This window comes from Artemia sp. Qi Xiang Cuo, chromosome 16 (genome assembly GCF_049724085.1).
Source record: "Artemia sp. Qi Xiang Cuo chromosome 16, ASM4972408v1, whole genome shotgun sequence".
Lineage (NCBI taxonomy): Eukaryota > Metazoa > Arthropoda > Branchiopoda > Anostraca > Artemiidae > Artemia > Artemia sp. Qi Xiang Cuo.
In genome coordinates this window covers 1,308,773-1,329,711 of record NC_142809.1, presented here as the reverse complement: position 1 = coordinate 1,329,711, position 20,939 = coordinate 1,308,773, and the positions used below count along the sequence as shown (strand labels likewise).

General features: G+C 34.9%; 1 protein-coding gene across 3 annotated transcripts in view; it reads right to left on the bottom strand.

Moving 5' to 3' along the window:
* The window catches only part of LOC148942467 (alpha-methylacyl-CoA racemase-like), a 65,278-nt gene extending 44,617 nt beyond the window's left edge, over nucleotides 1–20,661 (bottom strand). Inside the window, exons 1-3 of one of the 3 annotated variants that reach the window (XM_089102755.1) lie at nucleotides 20,633–20,661; nucleotides 6,525–6,632; nucleotides 5,134–5,269 (exon numbers count right to left, since the gene is read on the bottom strand). In XM_089102755.1, coding sequence (XP_088958881.1) covers nucleotides 5,134–5,269; nucleotides 6,525–6,632 — 244 coding nt within the window. In that variant the 5' untranslated portion in view covers nucleotides 20,633–20,661. Of the gene's footprint in view, nucleotides 1–5,133; nucleotides 5,270–6,524; nucleotides 6,633–12,982; nucleotides 13,003–19,979; nucleotides 20,476–20,632 lie in introns of those variants that run through there. The other 2 variants (XM_089102754.1, XM_089102756.1) reach the window with 2 other exon arrangements.
* Between the last annotated feature and the right edge of the window lie 278 nt (nucleotides 20,662–20,939).

Below are 20,939 nucleotides of genomic sequence, written 5' to 3'. Positions count from 1 at the left end.
AGAAAATAAGGAAATCAAAACCTCGATTTGGTCCAAAATAGAAAAGAATAAAGGGACATTAAGGCTTACAAAAATAAGAGAAGCATCAGATTCCCAGATCCCCCTATTTACAGATGAAGACCAGAGATTAACGTATGTGGATAATAGCTACGGATTGTTCCCAACCAGTTTCTGGTGGAACATACTACTGACCGTATGTTCCGTATTCGCGACTTCCCTGGCCATAAAAACCTTATTGACTTTTAAAAATGGAAAAATCCTGAGACTAAGAAGGCGAAAACCAAGAGAAGAACACGGGGAAACGGCTGAAATAAAAAGTTAAACCCGGAACCCCATGAGAACGCCTAAGCCAAGAGAAAGGGAAGACATTAGATAACGAGTGGGTGTAGAGGTCTCCACTCGTCCTTGCTATATCTTGTTCCCTCATTGTAAGTATCGTTTACGTAAAACCGTGTGGCTATGACGCTGCAACATGTGTTTCTTAAACAGCACGGACGTGCGTGAACAATGCAGGCATGAAATGTGTTGTAAAATTAGACCTCAAACTTAATAATGTAGCGTAATTTATATTTAAATGGTTATTTTAAATCTAATACAGAATTAAATGAGTGCTGAGAAAGATTAAGTTAAATTGTGTGAAATAAAGTATACCGAGGAAAATAATAAGGGACATTACTTAAAGTTAAGAGAAGTAATCTCTTATATCAGAGAAATAACAATGCCAGTTTGTTAAAAACAAGATATGCATATTAACATTGGCATATTCTTGATATTACTTTGTAGTATAACGTTAACCATTTATTGTAACCAATCATATTGCTTATTATGTATTATGACTATTTGTTTTAAAGAACGTGTGATTCTGCCTCGTTATTTTTATTACAGGAAGTGGATTGACATATTGGAAATCAATCATTTCAATGCGTTGTCCAGTGCAGGTACAACCTAGTAGCATCTATTTTCATCATACCTCAACCAACGAAGAGTACCCACCATACACTCCACGCAATTTTCATCCCAGCTTCGTCTACGACAATTATAGTTACCTTTGATCGTTGTTTCCTAGACCACGAACCATATTACGTATCAGGTAACATTATATTTGAATCTCAGTATCCAGTGTATTATCGAACTATATAATCACATAAATCCTGAGAACCCCATCGACCAGTACAAGATATAAGTACCTAAATATCACCCATGATAATCCTTATGGACCCATGAACCATTTGACTGTATAGTTGTGATATTTGATGACCCCAAAAAATTATTTATGGGTCACAGATTCACGCATCGAATCCCTTTCGACCATCTCTCGGAATCCATCCTATCACCTCTATCAAATGCGAAAGGTTAATATCTCTGTTATCCCATAAATGTTACGAGATAATTTCTGAAAAATGGACCTGGAAATCAACCATTGAATTACAGAAACTAAAATTAACCCCAGTGACTAACATCTCAGTGACAATGCACCCCTCCGACAAGTTAAAAGACAATAAGTTGAAGGAGTCACTATAGTTTGATATAGTTAGACCTGTTCCTAATCCAAACATCAATTCCCCTGTGATTAACAAGGAATCACTGCAAAAGTTAATAGACGCAAGCCATGCACTAACAATTTTATAATGGAACTGTGATCCCTAAGAGCACGAATGAACAATTTTATACGAGAATTAAATTCTCTATGTGCTTTAAAATATCCCAAAAATAATATGCTGAGAAGAAAATGAACGCAATCCCAGTGTTCAACCCCTTAATAATAAGGTACCCTATGAACTATCAAAAAACAGGTGAGAATGAACTCTGATAGCATATTCCCACACCTGTAGTTGGAAGCATCATTTTCCATTTGACAATTAAAGAAAGCTTGTCGTGTGAACATAATCATGTTCGAACTGTTCCATGAAGAAACTATATCGTAAGTGCTTTAACAATTTTTGCCAAGACGAAAGGAGTAAAGGACCATAATTTACAACGGAAAGATTGAGTACACTAAAGAGACACGAAGGTGATGAAATAGGTGTGAATTTACATATGGTACTTCTTAATAACTTTGATAACTCAAAAATTCCAACATCCTATCATTAACGTTGCGTAGCAAACATCCCCAGTGAAAGTGTTCTAATGATTACCACTGAACATGGTAAACCCAATATTGTGTGTTTTAAATCGTTCTTATATGTAGTGTTAGATGTTCAGATAGAGTTAGGTGTAGCGTTGGCGTACTTTTCATTTAATGTAGCGTAGATAGGAAGCAGTGTGCCCTATAGTCAGCAAAATCAAAAAAAAAACTTGCAAAAGGTGAATTCTCAAAAAATCTTATGTAAAGGTAGAATAGCCTCAAACTTGTTGGAAATGTAAAAGTCATCAGTGTTAGATGTAGAAAAAAAAATCTTTCGTAGAGTACCTAGGCTAGAACCATGAATAATCTTAGTCCAGTAGATGAATTTTAGATAGGGATGTATAATAAAATAAGAAAAGTAATAGAGACAATTTTTAGCACTCCTGATTAAGCTTATATAAAAGTATAAAATAATACAATGTCAATTAAAATTACATTAGGACGTCCCGTCCTAATGACGGGACGTCATTAAATATTGGGAAGGGTAATATGTACCGTGAGTAAAATGTGATATATTTAAAATACAAAAAATTAAATTCCTTTTTTCTAAAGATAATTCTGACATAAATTAGACGTCCCCTAATTGAGTTCAAATACCGTTCTCAAGAGTCTAAATTCTTAATCAGCAAAAAGAGCAATTGCATTTTAGCTTCAGTTAAAGAACGACGCTATTCAGTTTTGAATGTCGCTAAGATAGTGGGTAATAAAAAAGATGCTAGACACAATGTTTCGCAGGAAGTCTAAGTCATAAGAGAGTGTGAACGTTGAAATCATCGAAATATTTAAAACTAAATTATTGGATAAATAGTCCGCATAATTTAATGATTTTGCTAACATAATTACAAAATAACGGCCCCCTCCACAGGACTTGGGCCAATCGTGAAAAAAGCTAGTAATGCGCAGGAGTTTTATTTGTGTCATATAGTGAAAAAACTGTTTTTCGTTTCAATTATGGATTGTCTCTATTGCCATCAACATTATCTTTGAGAGCCAATTTATCCTTGCCTTTGTCGTTGTCATTTGAAGTGAACCACTTCTGTACACCTAATATGTAAGTCACAATAAAACTATTGCTTTTCTACTTGTGTTTATTTTATATTTCTGTATCCAGTCGCACGACAGGTAATTAGTTCGTATGTCTCCAAGGTACGGTCCCAGGGATCTGATTTCTACATAACATTAGAGGTAATTGATTTCCAGATAACTCAAGGAAAAGAGGTTAAATTTATATAGCTACATATTTTATTTTCTCGCTTTCAGCGGGTGGTGTAGTCAACCATTAACATTACTCCCCATTGCTGTGGCGCAGGCCGCGGTGGCACAATCTTTAGCGCTATAAGCGGCGCTATCGAAGAACTTATAAGGTGTAAGTTCACAGCTTTAAGGTACAATATTACCTTCAACGCGGTCAATCTTTATGACCACAATTAAACACAATCCATAAATTTTTATCGCTACAGGGCGAACCCCCTAATATACGTATTAAAAATATATGAATATAGAAGTTCGTTACGTAAGTTAATTCGTAAGTTACGTACATTAATTACTAATAAAAAGTTCGTAAATAAAATTAAACAACGTTCGAGAAAGCCATTTAACCAAATAAAAGTAAAATTAATATGCAAATTTGGTGTTGATTATTCATGTACGGTGTGCCAAAATCAAAACCGGCATTAATTCAAAAACGTTCAAAAATTAAATAAAAAAAACAAGTTTTTTAACTGAAAGTAAGGAGCGACGTTAAAACGAACAGAAATTATTCCGTATATGAAAGGGGCTGTCCCCTCGTCAACGCCTCGCTCTTTATGCTAAAGTTTGACTTTCCCACAACTCTATTTTTTTAAACAATAAAAAACTTTAGCGTAAAGAGCGAGGCATTGAGGAGGGGACAGCCCTTTCATATACGGAATAATTTCTGTTCGTTTTAAGTTTTAATGTCGCTCCTTACTTTCAGTTAAAAAAAACTTGTTTTTTTTATTTAATGTTTCTAAAGGACAATTTTATGTCAAAACTATTCTTTTAATTCCATTTCGTTCAAAAACACAAAAAAATGATACACAAATGGCACCTTTGAAATAAAAATTAGTCAGTTTTTAATTCATCTCTTTATTTTTCTGAAGCAGTACTTTAACGTACTGGATCAATAAACGATTCCTTACTTGATTTTTTACTTTGAAATGACTCTTTTTGAAAGAGAAAAAAATAAATAAAATTTACTGCATGTCTGGCTAATGAAACTGGATTACTTGTTTGAAATGAAATGACATACATGAAAAAAGAGTTCCCGCAGAGCGTTTCACTGAACGAATTTGTTTTGATCCGCTAAAATACAAAAGATATGAATTTTTGGGCTTCAATAGAGAATTACAAGTTTCCCTTTTTCTAGGAACCAAAACCTTCTCCCCAGCCCCTGTATAAATCCTGTTCGAGAATCCTGACCATGTGAAAAAGTATTGGCAGAACTCAGTAAACCAGTTTGGATGCATATAAAATTATTCATGGACATAGTAGGGTCCTTCAGTGTTTCACAGAAATAAAATTACAGCAAAATGCACAACAATACAAATAATTTAAGCTGGAACCCACTTTTTTCTGAGATTATTAACCACCCACGACTCTAAGAACAATCTAATCTCTAAATCTTTGAAGATTTTATAGCTATTCATAGATTGTTCAATGATAGAGCTATTATAGTAAATACTCTAAAGTATACAAGTTTTTAAAGACATAAAATATTCACGCTTAGCAGCATAGGGATCCAACCAGATATAAAGGGGACATTTTAGGCTATAATTGTCTTACATCCTGAAAGGATTTTGGTAGAAAATTCCCTAATTCCTTCATGATATTTATGGAAGAAAACATTGGTGAAACAGAGCAACAGAATTGTGACCCTGAAATAACTTTTCCAGGAAAGGGGACACTTTTTGCTGGGTAACGTATGATGGACCAAATTATTGCCCCCCCCCCTTCTATGAATGTCCAGAAAACCAGATAAAAAAAATTACCAGGTCGGTAAGGTTCAATCAGTATATCAGCCTGATTAGTTAATTTTTCAATTACAGCAACAGCTTCTGGGTTCTTCAAGTTCAAGGCTATTGACCGTTTACCTCGACTAAGACGATCCAGAGGTACAGCGTTGGTCTTAAAAGAAAGAAAAAGACTATTTAATATTTTTTCAACTAGTTGTTAAAGGAAAAAAATCGTTATTATGAGTACGTAAATTTACTGCCGAGCTGAGTAGCTCAAGAATCAAACTAATTCATAATATTTAATCCCCTGTACTTCCTGCTTAGTGGCTTGACTGCAATTTTGAGCAAACTATCTCTCCTCCAGGGATGGTCTTAAAGCTAATCATAGCCAAGCAACAAATTTTAATTCTTAGCTAACAGGCAGAGCAATTTCTGCTAGACATAATAGCAACAAAAAGCATATGGGAGCTCTAAGACCCAATCTTGGACATGAAAAACGTTTACAACTGATGAGAGATTCATACCTCACATCTTGAATCTGGTTTGAATTCGTTTGAATGACCATATATTAATGAACAAGATGCAAGAAAAATATGGTTTGCTTCACTGACAAGGGCTATAATGAAAGGAAGGTCAACATTTAATAATGATTCAATAATCAACCTTTTTATTCATCCTAAAAAGGTAATCTATTTTTACAAGCAAGAATTGCATACTTTTCAATAAAGCTTGGCTTGTTGGGGACCTCGCGACATAATAATAATAAAACACCTTAAATGCTATAAAATGAAACTAAATGACGCAATAACGGGAAACACACAAAATAAAACAGAGAATATTCACTAGAATTCAGCAACAAAAAACATTAATAAAAGAAAAACAAGGGGGAAAATGAGAAATAAATAAAGTAGGAAAAACAGTGAAGAACTGGTCGACATTTAGTGTAAAATTCGACATAAATAGCTAGAAGAGTAAAATTTAAAAAGATCTAGACCATTAGGTTGGGTTTCTGGATGAATGATGACAGGTTTGAGAAATCTTAATTTTTCAACTTCTCTGGAGAACAGGGTAACAAAAAAGCAGGATATCTTTGAATGAAGTGACAAAGGGTCAGAAGAAAATATTGAAAGAAAGTAGGAAATTCAGAGGAGACGGTAAATAGTCAAGTCAAAGTAGACAAGGTGAATCCCATTGTTATATGCAATACTAAGCAAAGATATATGTGTAGAATATTAAAATATTACTTTCTAAAATAACGATTTCTTTTGGTATAGAGTATGTATAGGCTGAGTGAGAGGGTGAGAGAGAGAGAGAGAGAGAGAGAGAGAGAGAGAGAGAGAGAGAGAGAGAGAGAGAGAGAGAGAGAGAGAGAGAGAGAGAGAGAGAGAAAGAAAGAAAGAAAGAGAGAGAGAGAGAGAGAGAGGTACCTTGTCAACTCGAATGACTGAAGCTCCAAAATCGGCTAAAATCATCCCACAAAAAGGGCCAGGAGCTAGACCAGCCATTTCTATTACTTTTATTCCTCTTAATGCCATCTAAAATAAAAGACCGCTAAAAGTTGATGTGATGCTTTAATAAACCTTGACATTTCTTTAAGAACGGCTTTCTTATGAAAAGCTTTTTAACCAACATTGACATTTCAAGCCTATTGTTGTTGGTCTTCAGAAACTGTCTATTGTACAAAAGCGGAAAGGGCTGGTTATACAGATTGACAACAGGGATCATGCAACTTTTCCAGGGTTGTCAATGTCATTTAGGACCCAAATATTAAAAAGTAATTAGCATGAGCTACACAAAATGAAAAACTAACTCAACATCAAGCTTAGAAAGTATAAGGCACAAAAAAGTACAGAGACTGGTTTGTTCAGCTAAGTTTTTTACCTCAAATAAGACCTTACTCCTATATTTACATATTGCTACAAAACCAATTTTAAAAATATGAACTTGTGAAAGTTAAAAACAATTCAAAGAGTCACTGGTCAAATAGTGCTGAGAACCTTGCATTCAAACAACAAAATAAAATCATGTGTGGTCACTGGGTGAGAAATATAAAATTTACAACTATCAAAGCATACTCAAGGTTCATCAAGTACTTTCCAAAGTATATGATGCTTATCATCTTGCCATGCTTACATGATTGGTATATTGATTTCTCTGCTAGCAGGAAACAGGATTTTCTAACACAAAAAGGACATTAAAACTGCAAAAATTAAAATTGGAGAAAATAAATGACAATGTAAATCCAATAATAAACTTTCTCAATCTTCCTAGGGTAGAAGCATCTACAAATAGTATAGTATCTTCTGTTAATATTTTAGATTGTAAAAAGATAAGCATTGGTGATTATCATGATAATATGATTTAATGAGTTCTGAATATGAAAGTTGAATGTCAATCATTTTTTTTTTTTTAAATGAAGACATAAAAAGGTATTTTTCAAAATCTAGGGGAGTTTTTTTTTCTCCTGATGACAACACCAAAATAACACAGTATTTTCTTACTATAACACTAGGAGAAATATAAGCATGTACCCACTTTAACAGGTACAAACTAGGGATTTATGTCCATGCTAAATTTTTCTTGCACTTTGTAGATAAAAAGAAACATCAGACGTTCTGAAAGAAAAGCTCTAAAACTGGTACTTTAAAGCATCTAACATTACAGAACTGAAATAAAGTCTAATATCTTTATTCATTCACGAAAGGAACATAAAATTTGTAAAAAAAAAGAATAAAAATGCATTTCAGTGTCTGATATAAAAAGATCCCTGAGAAAAAGATCTAGATCAGGAACTGGCTGGTCAAAGTCATGTTGAAGTAAGGAATCGGAGGCAACGGTATAGCGTTGCCTATAGTAAAGGCCATACGGCTCCAAAGTTTTATTATTTATTAATTAAAAAAAAACTTTCCAAAAAATAAGTTTTTCAAAGAAAAGTAAAGGCCATTTTAAACTTAAGCTCATCAGATACAAAAACCTGTTAAAATTCAAACTCAAAAACACCGGAAATTACTATTAAAGAATAAATGAAACCCAAAATAAAAACACCTTATATGCCCCCAGGGCATAAATTACAACTCTTACCCTAAGGGCTGTGAGGGTGGTTGTCATCTTCTAAGACCTAACTTCCACAACTTTGAACTATGTTAAACAATATGGCTATCTCAAAATTTTGATTGGATAAGTCTGGGAAAATGGTGGGCATGAGAGGGGCGTTAGTCTTTCTCCAATCACTTTCAACTATTAAAAAACGCACTATCCCTTTCAATTTCCAATCAAATGAGCCCTTTTGAAGTTTCTATGACAACGCTTTCAATAAAACCCTTATATGCCCCCAAGGGATAACTTACAACCCTCGCCCTGAGGGCTGGGGGGGGGGGTTGTTAAAATCAAAGACCTGATTTACAGAACTTTCTAATATGTTTAACAAAATGGCTATCTGAAAATATTGATTGAAAGTGTTTGGGGAAATGGTGGGCGTAAAAGGGGGGTTAGTTATTTTCCCCTTACCTTTCATTACTAAAATGGGCAGATTAAACTTTCTAAAAAATTAGCCCTTTATGAAAATTTTTCAATAGTTACCAGTATAAACCTCACATTCTTTCATGGTATTACAAACAACCCCCGCACTAAGTGCTCTGAGAGGGCTATCATCCTAAAAGACCTAATTTCCAGAAATTTCGACTACGTTGAACAAAATTGATAACTTAAATTTTGATTGGATGTGTTTGAGGAAATGGTGGGCGTGAGAGAGGGGTTAGTTGCCCTTCATTCACTTTCGATTATTAAAAGGGCATTAGCCCTTTTAATTTTCAACTGAATGAGCCCTTTTTGATGTTTTTACAACATCGCTTTCTATAAAAACCTTACATGTTCCCTGGGGATACCTTACAACCCTTGCCCTGAGGGTTGTGGGGGGGGGATGGGTTGTCATCCTCAAAGACCTAATTTACAAAACTTTCAACTGCGTTGAATAAAACGGCTATCTAAAAATTTTGATTGGATGTGTATGGGGAAAAGGTGGGTGTGAGAGGGGGGTTAGTTGCCCTCAAATCACTTTCGACTATTAAAAAGGGCACGCGACCTTTGAATTTTCAATCGAATGAGCCCTTTTTCAAGTTTCTACAACAAAGATTTCAATAAAAACTTATATGCCCCCAGGGCATAACTTATAACCCTTGCCCTGAGGGCTGTGGGGGAGTATCCTCCTCAAAAACATAATTTCTATCTGGAAATCCACAGCACTGAACAAAATGGCAATCTAAAAAATTGATTGGATGTGTTTGGGGAAAAGGTGGGCGAGAGAGGGGGCTAGTTGCCCTCAAATCACTTTTGACTATTAAAAAGGGCACTAGACCTTTGAATTTCCAATCGAATGAGCCCTTTTTCAAGTTTCTACGACAAAGATTTCAATAAAAACTTATATGCCCCCAGGGTATAACTTATAACCCTTGCCCTGAAGACTGTAGGGGGAGTGTCCTGCTCAAAGGTATAATTTCCTAAACTTTAACTGCGTGGAACAAAATAGGTATCTCAAAATTTTGATTGGATGTGTTTGGGGAATTGGTGGGCGTGGAAGGGGTGTTAGTTGCCTTCCAATTACTTTGACTATTAAAAAGGGCACTAGCCATTTCAATTTCAAATCAAATTAGCTCTTTTTGAAGTTTCTACAACAACGCTTTCTATAAAACTTTTTATGTCCCCAGGGCACAACTTACAACCCTATTTCTGAGGGCTGTGAGGGGGTTGTCATCCTCAAAGACCTAATTTACAGAACTTAAAGCTATGTAAAATAAAATGGCTATCTAAAAATTTTTATTGGATGTGTTTGGGGAAAAGGTGGGTGTGAGAGGGGGTTAGTTGCCCTCCAATCACTTTTGACTATTAAAAAGGGCACTAGCCATTTGAATTTCCAATAAAATGAGCCTTTTTTGAAGTTTCTACAACAACGCCTTCTAAAAAAACCTTATATGCCCCCAGGGCATAACTTACAACCCTTGCCCTCAAGGCTGTGGGGGATTGTCCTCCAAAAAATCTAGAAATTAACTATGCTGAACAAAATGGCTATCTCAAAATTTTGATTGGATGTGTTTGGGGGAATGATGGGCGTGGGGTGGGGGGTAGTTGCCCTCCAATCACTTTTGACTACTAAAAAGGGCACTAGCCCTTTGAATTTCCAATCGAATGAGCCTTTTTGAAGTTTCTATAACAACGCCTTCTGTAAAAACCTTACATGCCCCCAGGGCATAACTTACAACCCTTGCCCTAAAGGCTGTGGGGGAGTGTCCTCCTCAAAAACAAAATTTCTATCTGGAAATCAACTATGCTGAACAAAATGGCTATCTCAAAATTTTGATTGGATGTGTTTCAAGAAATGGTGGGCGTGGAAGGGGTGTTGGTTGCCTTCCAATCACTTTTGACTATCTCAGTCATATCACACAGTGATTGTGAAAGAGACTTGGGGATCTTTATAGACTCAGGGCTGAAATTCCACCAACACACAGATCTCATTGCAAATAAGGCAAGCAGGCTGGTTGGTCTAATCAGGCGATCTTTCAGGCATTTAGACACTAAAACCTTCACCAGACTCTACAAAGCCCTTGTGTGCTCAGCCATTGAGTATGAATACATAGTCTGGGGTCCCTCATACATTGGCAATGCTATCAAAATCAAAAAGGTGCAGAGACATGCCACCAAACAACTCCCTGGACTAAAAGAAATGACACATGAAGAGCACCTGAAACAAATGAACCTGCAAAGCATAAACTATAGAAGAAAAAGAGGGGACCTGATCCAGATTTTCAAATCGAGAAAGGATCTAGATAGAACCAAGTTTAACAAATTCTTCTGTAGTCAGACTAATGTCTATACTAGAAATCATTCTGGAAAAATCCAGAAACAAGCAGCATCAACTAGACAGAGATCTTCTTTCTGGTTAGTTAGAGCAGTTGAAGACTAGAAGTCATTGCCCAAAGAAGTACTGTCAGCACCAACTCTAAAAAGCTTCAAAAACCGTCTGGACAAGCATCTACAGAAAGATGTGTTTATTCATAATACATAGCATACAAAAGTGATATGACTTTGTGCATTAGGCGCACAATGTTGAACCAAGATTATAGAGTGCAACAACAGGATATGGTATCCTAGTAAGAGGCACTGTTCCTGTAAGATTGATTTTGTGATTTGACTGTAATCATTGAAGCAAGTTAATTGTTTGATTTGATTGTAAACCAAATGTGTTTTTACTTTGATTGTGAACAAAAGAGATTGATCCCGTGATTTGATTATAAGTATTGAAGCAAGTTGATTCTGTGATTTGATTTTTAACCAAACTTGATTATACTTTTATTGTAAACAAAAGAGATTGATCTGTGATCATTATAAATAAATGAGATTTGTTTGACATGGTTCTTTGAGGTTTTGTAAGGATTCAAGTTGGGTTAATTAACTGGGCTAGGATTCAACTGGATAACTGTTGTGGAACTATTCATTCCTTTCACGGTGAACCAGAAGCTCAAATAGACTCCAAAAGAAAAACATTTTTGGGCTGTTCCTAGAAGAAGAGTGCATCAGACAAAACAGTGAAGCTAGAGAATAACATAGATCCTTTATTGTTTGTGATATTTATAACTAACATCAGGCAAAATTGTGCATTTTTTTTTTATCAAATTGTAAAAGTGTAAACTGCACCTGAGTGTAAGGGGCTATTCAAATATGGTCTTGCATGCTAAGCTTGTATCTCAAAATCATGTTTTTTTTTCACAGGAAACGAAAAAAAAAACTCAATAACTTTTTTAATTTTGAAGCTGTAAGCACAGGACTTGGTATATACAGCACAATCATATATTAGTTGAATGTTTTTCCTAGTTTAATTAGTTTGCATGCTAAAACAAAAACAGGGTCCAAGATACAAGTTTAGTTCCAGGGATATACATGATCATTCTTATGCAGGAAGTGCAGCTAGCCATGTATCTTATAAGATTCTTTTGTTGATAACCAAAGTCTACAAAAACAAAATTAAATAGCTTCAATTGAAATAAAGCAGACCCAGGTTAAGTATTTCTTTTCTTGTAGAAGACAATCAGAAAAAGGATGACAACCAGTGCAGAATTCTTCCTTGCTTCCATAATTGTTCAAGTGTAGTTTTGGGGGACCTAAATTTCCATTCCATTGATTTTCACTTGTATGGTTGCTTGTACAGAATTACATTCCATCTGCATATGCCCCTTCTCTAAAATATTTCTGCTTAATGACAATCTTCTTCACAGAAGCCAGTTTTAGGACAATTTCCTGGGAATAAATTCAATCACCCTTTCTTTTGTTAAGAAAATCTACAAAAATTATTAAAAAAGTAAAAAAATTGTGGAATGACTGAGAGGCAAACCCATTTGTATGGTCTTTGCTGACAGAAGTTGGAGATCTTAACCAAGCAGCCAAGGTTGATATGTTAGGAGAGCATTAGTTAAGACAAATTAAGCAAGTAAAAGTTGCAGAGAAAGTTGTGATTTGAGGCTAGCTGCAAAATAGTTCTTGCTGTAAAATGCAAGAAAAATAGAAGCGCACTTCATTAATCGAGGCCTATATCCTGGTAGATTTGATGGCTAAAATATTGCACTTGAGCTAAACCTTGGTTTACACAGATCTTGTTTTTTTGTTTTTTTTTCTCATGCAAAACAACTCACACAGAATGACTGCAGCAAAAATTCAAAATTGTTCACACCAATCTGGTCCAGTACATCTGTCAAAACGCCATCTACCACCTCTAAGAGCTTAAATGGATGTGTTTCAACAGATGAGTTGAATATTTCAATGTATGCATTAAGCCATTGTAATGCAGAAATGGGCATTGGGCAATGGATGGAACTTGGTGGATTGCACAAAAACTCACATTTTTGTATGAAATTGCATCTCTGTGAACCTGGGGTAAGAATATCTTGCACAGTGTTGCCTAAGATTGGAAAGCACACTTTCAGTTCTGTGGCTTCCCAGAAGTTTACTCCTGAATTCAGTTTGTTTGATTTACCTTGGCTTTAGTTTTTTTTTTTTAAAGCACATACTGCCTATTTTTGTTTGACTGATGGACCAGGAATGAAATGTTTTCTGCTTTCTTTTCATGTAGTTGGCTGAGAATTTATTCTGAGGAAAAGTTATTTCACAACTAGATGGCCAACAAAAGTGTTTATATGGTAAGTTTGTTTCCAGCTAGTTGGAAAAAGAAAGTATTGCTGGGGAGAAGTTGCTAGTCAACTACTTGGAATATAAACTGTTTTCTGGGGCTATGTTTATTTCTAGCTAGTTGGCAAAATGAAGTGTTGCTGGGGAGAAGTTATAAGGCTAGTCAACAGGTTAGAAAATGAAAGTTTTGCTAGGAGAAATTACTAGTCAAGTAGTTGGAAAATGAATGGACACAATAAGTAACTTTCTAATCAGTGGAAGCAAATAAAATACCAAGTTTGAGATAAGTCAAATTTATATGGAAATAGTTTGATTCTTTAACCTAGGTTGTGCTCGATTTGGATTCTGTGATCCCAGGAACAGTAAGAAAACATAGTTTTCAATTCTTCTCATATAATTTGTGCTGAAGAATGGATTTGTTTAACTGGAGTTGCCTTATAACATTATTACTAATTTATGCTCTTTGTTTGGAAGTAAAACAGCGTCATCTATAATAATTCTCAATAGCGGATTCTAGAGTGCATTCATATTATGATATATATATAATATATATATATATATATATATATATATATATATATATATATATATATATATATATATATATATATATATATATATATATATATATATATATATATATATATATATATATATATATATATATATATATACAGAGTCTTTGAATAGTGAAATTTACCTACAATTAAAGTGAAGATCTGATGCTAGAGTAAAGAAACATCTTCAGGCCACTGTTCTCTATTGTTTAATATTAAATTCCCCACCATTAACCAAAATTTCCAGTATTTCTACAACGCCAAACAATAACAACTTTAAGCACTTTTCCTCCCCATCAATATAACTCCTGTTTCATTCACCTATAGTGTATTACGGTAATCACCTGGCAAAAAAAAAAAAAAAAAAAAAAAAAAAAAAAAAAAAAAAAAAAAAAAAACTGTCTTCCTACTTTAGTAACTGAAATAAATGAGCACTTGAACAAGGTCTAGACCCTACTCATCCATCCAGTTCCCCAGGACAAAACAGTATAGCCAATCCGACAGTCCGAAAATCAAGTCCAAAATAGAGCAAAATCAGCATCAATAAGCATACGTCTATGTTCCAAAACCAAGCTATAGCACCTTAAATCTACAAAAACATTATATTCCCAAGGTGATCACCATATATTGGGGCTCGTCAGATGAAAACTCATTGCCTAAATGGGTTTCGGCGCTTAAATTTCATTACCCAGGCAATTGAGCGCGCCATGCCATAATCTGGCATACCCCTATATAGTGCCACCAATGGAATAAACATAAAGAAAATCCAAAACATCCAAAAAATAAAAAAATATATACCCCAGAAAATTTTTTTTCAAACATTCTTAACCAACCTTCAAATAACACTGAGAGCCGAACTTCAACCGATTTAAATACAAACAAATAGATAACACTAGTCCTTCACCCGGAACAGTTTCACTTTCACTCAAATTCTAAGAATTAAATTCCGAATATTCCACCATAATCTTTACCACAGGTGTCGCAATCCAACCCTCAACAACCGGGAAGATAAACCAATTCCGTCAACAAGTTACCGTAAAATATCATTCAAGATATCTTGATAACTTTTATTATACTAATGTAAAAGCTGATTATACTTAAAACAAAGCTTTTTAAATTGCCAAGCAAGTTTATTGGCGGAAAAACCTCTTACGATTAGCTTCTTGCTAAGTACCATACATCTTTTTCTAAAATCGATGTAATTAGTACAAATTCTTGCATATCTAAATACTTGGGGAAAATACGATGAATATGTTATACTTGAATGAATAGTACTTTTTTCAAATAGAAAATTAACTATTTTAAAATTAAAATCATCTGTTTTATTGTATATTTAAAAATTTATTGTATTATTAGGTATCACATTAATCTCTAAATCTAGAAAATGGTCATATTTGCCATTTCTATTACTGGATTCCAGCTTTAACTCTGGTGGATATATTTTACTTGCAATCTCTAAAAAATTTGAACAATTTATCACCAGAAGGTCATCTAAATATCTTTTATTATTTGAGAGCAAATACTTTATATTACTTGGATTCATTTTATCCGTCATATAATCGTTTTCTAAAAAATTTAGAAATAGGTCCGCTATAACTGGACTGGCATTACACCACATAGGAATTCCATTACATTGATAATATAGATTGCCATTAAATTTTATATAAGTATTAAATAGAACAAATTCTAGTAGATCAAAAATCATATCTAGGCTATAACATCTTGAGCTAGTTGTACTATTAAAATAATTAGTCCATCTCGCCTTCTTATTATACGCATCCATTTTTAAAAACGGCAAATTAGACAAAAGAAAAGCTTTCTTAATAATCTTTTTTAAATTTATAAATACTAAATTAATGGGTAAATTTGTATACAATGTAGTGAAATCAAACGAGTCCACTCTTTTGGCTGAAACTAAAGCAAGAGAGTCTATAAAATGTGAAAACTCTAAACGTTGCACTAGATGCAGCAAAGAAGGGCATGCATCAGAAAAGGAGCATCCTTGCGAACATCCTATTCGGTGCGCGCTTTGCAAATCCAATAAGCACCCCTGTTATAGCATCCCTTGTCCCGAAGTCCTGAAAGCAATGAAGAAACCGCAATGACAAGAGCCATCATTTCATCTCTTAAAGTAATATCTTGGAATATGAATGGAAATCTGCGTAATAAGGTGCCAATTATTAAACAATTTGCCAAGGATCATGACATAGTTTGCATACAAGAACACTTCTTAAGCAAGGACAGCTTGGATTGTATCAAGTTCTCTGACAAGCATCAGTTCTTTATTAGAGAAGCAAAATCAAGTGGTAGAGGAAGGCCATCTGGAGGCATCGCTATTGTAATTAAAGATCACATCTCCGCCAAACTTGTCGAGCAGCAAGACAGTTTTATCGCAGTGGACGTCTATGGTCTTGTTCTGATCTGTGTTTACCTTCCTACTAATTACAAGAATGATCGATCAGATAGAAAATTCAACCTATCCTGCAAGAAACTTGCTAAATGTGTGTTGAGAATAAAGCAGTTGGGTCATGACTATTTAATTATTGGCAACTTCAACTGCAACCTTACTGACACTGACAGTCCTAGAACACAAATAGCTTTAGGAGTCTTACCAGATGGCTTCAGGGTTGTGGATAAAGATAAAAACTTCAGTTATTGTCATAACAGTGGCTCTGTATCTAATCTCAACCATGTTGTTACATCATTCAATGTCCAGGACGAATCTGTGTCAGTACTAATGGGTGGTACACTTAGCGATCACTTACCTATATCCTTGAGTTTTGCTTGCCCGTTCTCTGAAGTAAAAAAAAGCGCAGCTCCAAAGCTCAAAGTTGTGCAAGATTGGAAGCTTGATGATGCTGTGATCCAACAGTATCAACAAGTGTGTAATAGCATTCTTGAAAAGATCCAAGTCCCTTTCCCGCTACTGATGTCCAACAGTGACATCCCAGCCAAAGAGCAGAAACTTCTGTTGAACATTTACTCTGCCTCAATATGCCATGCCCTTTGGTGTGCCAAATCAGCAGACGTACCCTCTTGAAAAGTTCGAGTAAACACTGAAATTAGAGGATGGTGCACTAACCTAAATTTAACAGAAGCATGCCAGACTGAAAAGTTCTGGTTTTGCCTATGGTGTGACAGTGGTAAGCCAAGATCTGGGCAAGTCTGGAAAGTGAAGAATCATACTAAACGTGCCTTTGCCAAAGCCTTGTCTAAGCACCATAAGAGACATAATTGACAAATACAGCAAGAAAAGCAAGTCCGATCCCAAACTCCTTTGGCGGAATTTAGTGAAGCCCAAAGAATCAACCTCTGAGGTCCCCCTTCTAACAAAAGAGGCCTGGAATACTTACTTCACTGATCAGTTCAAAAGTCCCAACCAAGCACTACAGAATTCTTACCGGAGTGAGCTAGATGAAATGCTAAAACTGCCAAAAGAGAACATGGTAATTAATAGAAGCGTAAAATGTGAATGCCTAAAAAGCTAAAAAAGAAATTTTCGAGAGGCTTCAATAAAATTTGTGGCCAGCATTTACTCTATGGTAGTGAACAACTTCTTGAACATGTATCATTATTATTCCAAATTATTGTTACCAGAGGTATTGTCCCGGATACCTTTTGCATTGGTGTAATAACACCCATCCTCAAACCAGGGAAGCCTCCCTCCCAGTGCTCTTCATATAGGCCCATTACTGTGTCGACTACACTATGTAAACTAATTGGGCTTCTTATTTGTGACGAAAATTAGAAGCAAGTGCTTGGTTCCCCCACACCAGTTTGGGTTCCAGCAATTGCTTGGATGTTATCATGCTCTTTACTTGCTGGTGTCTTTACTGACTGACGCTGAGAATGACAACAATTCTTTAGTTTTAGCAGCCCATGATCTTGCCCGTGCTTTTGATTCGTCTATCCACAAACATATTTTACTCTCTGCAGCAGAGAGAGGCGTAGAAAATTCGGTCATCAAACCCCTTGATTCAATGTATAGTAATCTTTGTGTTAGGATAAAGTGTCCTGGTTGGAATTGTGATATGCTTTTAGAAATTGATATACCAGTGAAAAAGGGTATTAGGCAAGGAGCAGTAAATTCACCAGATTGATTCAATAATTCCATAATTGAAGTGCAACATGAAGCACCAACAATGTGTATTTTATGCAGGATTGACATGTTGCTCATAGGTTATGCTGACAACATTTTAAACATTAGTACAACCCTGAATGGAATAAAGAGTTGTTTTAGTGCATTAAAGGTAGAATATGCTTGTGTCAGCCATACATTTAATCCATTGAAAACTGAATTGTTATTTTTCAATTATAAAGTGTTGACTGAGGACATATATGCTAGATGATACGGAAATCAAACCTGTTCCATCACTTACTTACCTTGGAGTCCCAATTGGTACGTCACTCAAGGCCACACGCGTACTTATTATCACTGATACCCTTAGAAAAGTTCATTCTTCCTGTGGAAAGCTTGTCCCAAGCAAGGCGAGATTTAGTTGTGATATTTTAGCCCAATTGTATAATGCATTTGCTTTACCAAATTTTCTCTACATCTCTCTGTTTTGGAGTTGCTTCACACAGACAGAGAAGAAAAAGTTGCACACGATTTATTTTAAATATGCCAAGTATCTGCTTGGACTACCACCATGGTCCAAAAACCGGTATTTGATCAGTAGATTTGGATTGATAGACCCTGCCTTGGCAGTTCCTGCCAGAGTAGCAAGTTTTCATAAAAAGTTCATGACTCTAGGTCATCCTTGGGTAACTCTTCAGGGACAGACTTGAGGTGAATGTTTTATTTGAATTTCAATGTTGAGGGCCCATTTCATTGTATATATTTGTGTTAAACTGTACTTTGTTGTTTGTCTTTTTTCACTTTTCTATACTCTGCCACCAATTGTATCTTTACAGTTTTGGCAGGTAATAAATCTATATTATATTATTAATTGTTTTCTGGGGCAATGTTTGTTTCCAGTTAGTTGGTAAGATTGAGTATTGCTGGGGAGAAGTTAGCAGTCAACTAGTTTGAAAAATACAGTTTTGTTGGGGAGAAGTTACTAGTCAATTAGTTGGAAAATGAATTATTTTCTGGGACAATGTTTGTTACCAGCTTGTTGGCAAAACTAAGTGTTGCTGGGTAGAAGTTATGGTAAATTTTTTGCAGTTCATATTATTGACTTACAAATAAAGTAAACATACCACTCAATGCCTTTTTTATGCTCTTTCCAAATATAATAATCATTTTTGTCAGAAATGAATTTTATTCCCACCCCTATATATACCAATTCTGGGTAACCTATATATTAGTTATTTGTCAACTAGTTGGAAAATGAAAGTTTTGCTGGGGCAATGTTTCTTGTCAACTAGTTGGCAAATAGCCTATAGATTTTCTTCATAGGGATGGGCCAAATTATCCAGCTAGATGAAGAAAATGTTTTTGATTAAAAAGAGATTGGAGAGTAACATTTTATATAAGCTTATAAAGTAATTGGCTAATTTGTTGTTTATATTATTGACTTATATATTATTATTGATAAATAAAGTAAACATACCACTCAATGCCTTTTTTTATGCTCTTTTCAAATATAATAATATTTTTTTTGGAAATGAATTTTACACTCATCCCTATATACACCAATTCAGGGTATATATTGGCACATTAGGGGGGGGGGGGGTAAATTTTATTTGTGATGTAAATGACAAGTAAGTTTAAACTTTCCCCCCATCCCCCCTAATGTACCCTGAATTGGTAGGTTATATATAGTGGTGGGGATAAAATTCATTTCTGACAAAAATGACTATTATATTTGGAAAAGGCATCAAGTGGTATGTCTGCTTTAGTCATAAGTCAATAATATGAACAGCAAAAAATTGACCAAGTAATTTTTTCTAACAATCACAGGATGGAGTCCCAAAATACCCAAATCCAGAATTTTATCCTTGATCTAACCAGTTTGCCACAGCTTTGAGAATTCACCAAAGATATTCTCCAGCCAAGATCCATTTTGAATACTTTGTCTACTAGAATTATTTCAAAAATTTGTTTTTAAATTAATTGCTAAACAGGGCACCTAGCCTATTAATAACACAAAATTGAAATGATATTTTTATTTATAACACATTAAAGCAAGTATTAAGAAAAGGAAGAACCAAAATCTTCCAGCCTGAAGTAGCTGCCATGAGTTCAGTTTTGCCATATCCTATCTAAATAGCCTTATGAATCCATAAAGCAGTGTTCATAAGCATGTCTAGCTAGAATCCTATGTCTAGACATGTGTCTATCCAGAATCCAATGTCTAGGCAATGACCATTCACAAGTAAAATTCAGCACTTAGCTAGACACGCTAGACAAGGTGCTTGGCTAGACATTGTGTTCTAGCCTCTAGAACTCATTGTCTAGGATTTTTGATTGCAGCCAATCAGAATGTTGTCAAGATCCACTATTTTCATCATTTTTGTTTACATTTGTAAACTTAAATTTAATTTTTGTGTTCTCATTAATTATTTTTTTCATTTTAGGCAAATATGGAACACCAGACATAATAATGAAGCACACTAAGGCAATTGTTTTGCTTATCTCATCCATTAGCTTGTGACAGTAAAAATAGGGATTATAATATTTGAAACTTTTGCTGGCATAAGCTCTATTGATTGGCTAGAAATGACAATTTGAAACTAAATTTGTAGTTTCAGCTAAGCACCGAATTTTCCATGTGAACGGTCGTTGCCTAGACATTGGATTCTGGCTAGACATGGGATTCCAGCTAGACACGCTTGTGAACGCCGCTTAAGAAAAACCTTACTTAGGATTTGACAATGTGCTTGTTTTTCAAATAGATTGGTAGACATACCAGTGTTGCCAACTTGCACACTTTTCGTGTGAAATGCACTCTTTTTTTTCATTGCACTCTTTCACACCACGGACCGGATTTGCACTCTTTTTTGCACACTTTTATGAAATGATGATAGATAAAGTATTAAGCGAAATTAAAATTAAACTATGTAAGTGCCAAAGACAGAACAACTAGCCGGTATGATCTCTGTTATCTTTGCCTGGGCCGACCCCCAGGCGTCTTTCTCGTTTTTTCAACTATTTACCAAGAAGTAGAT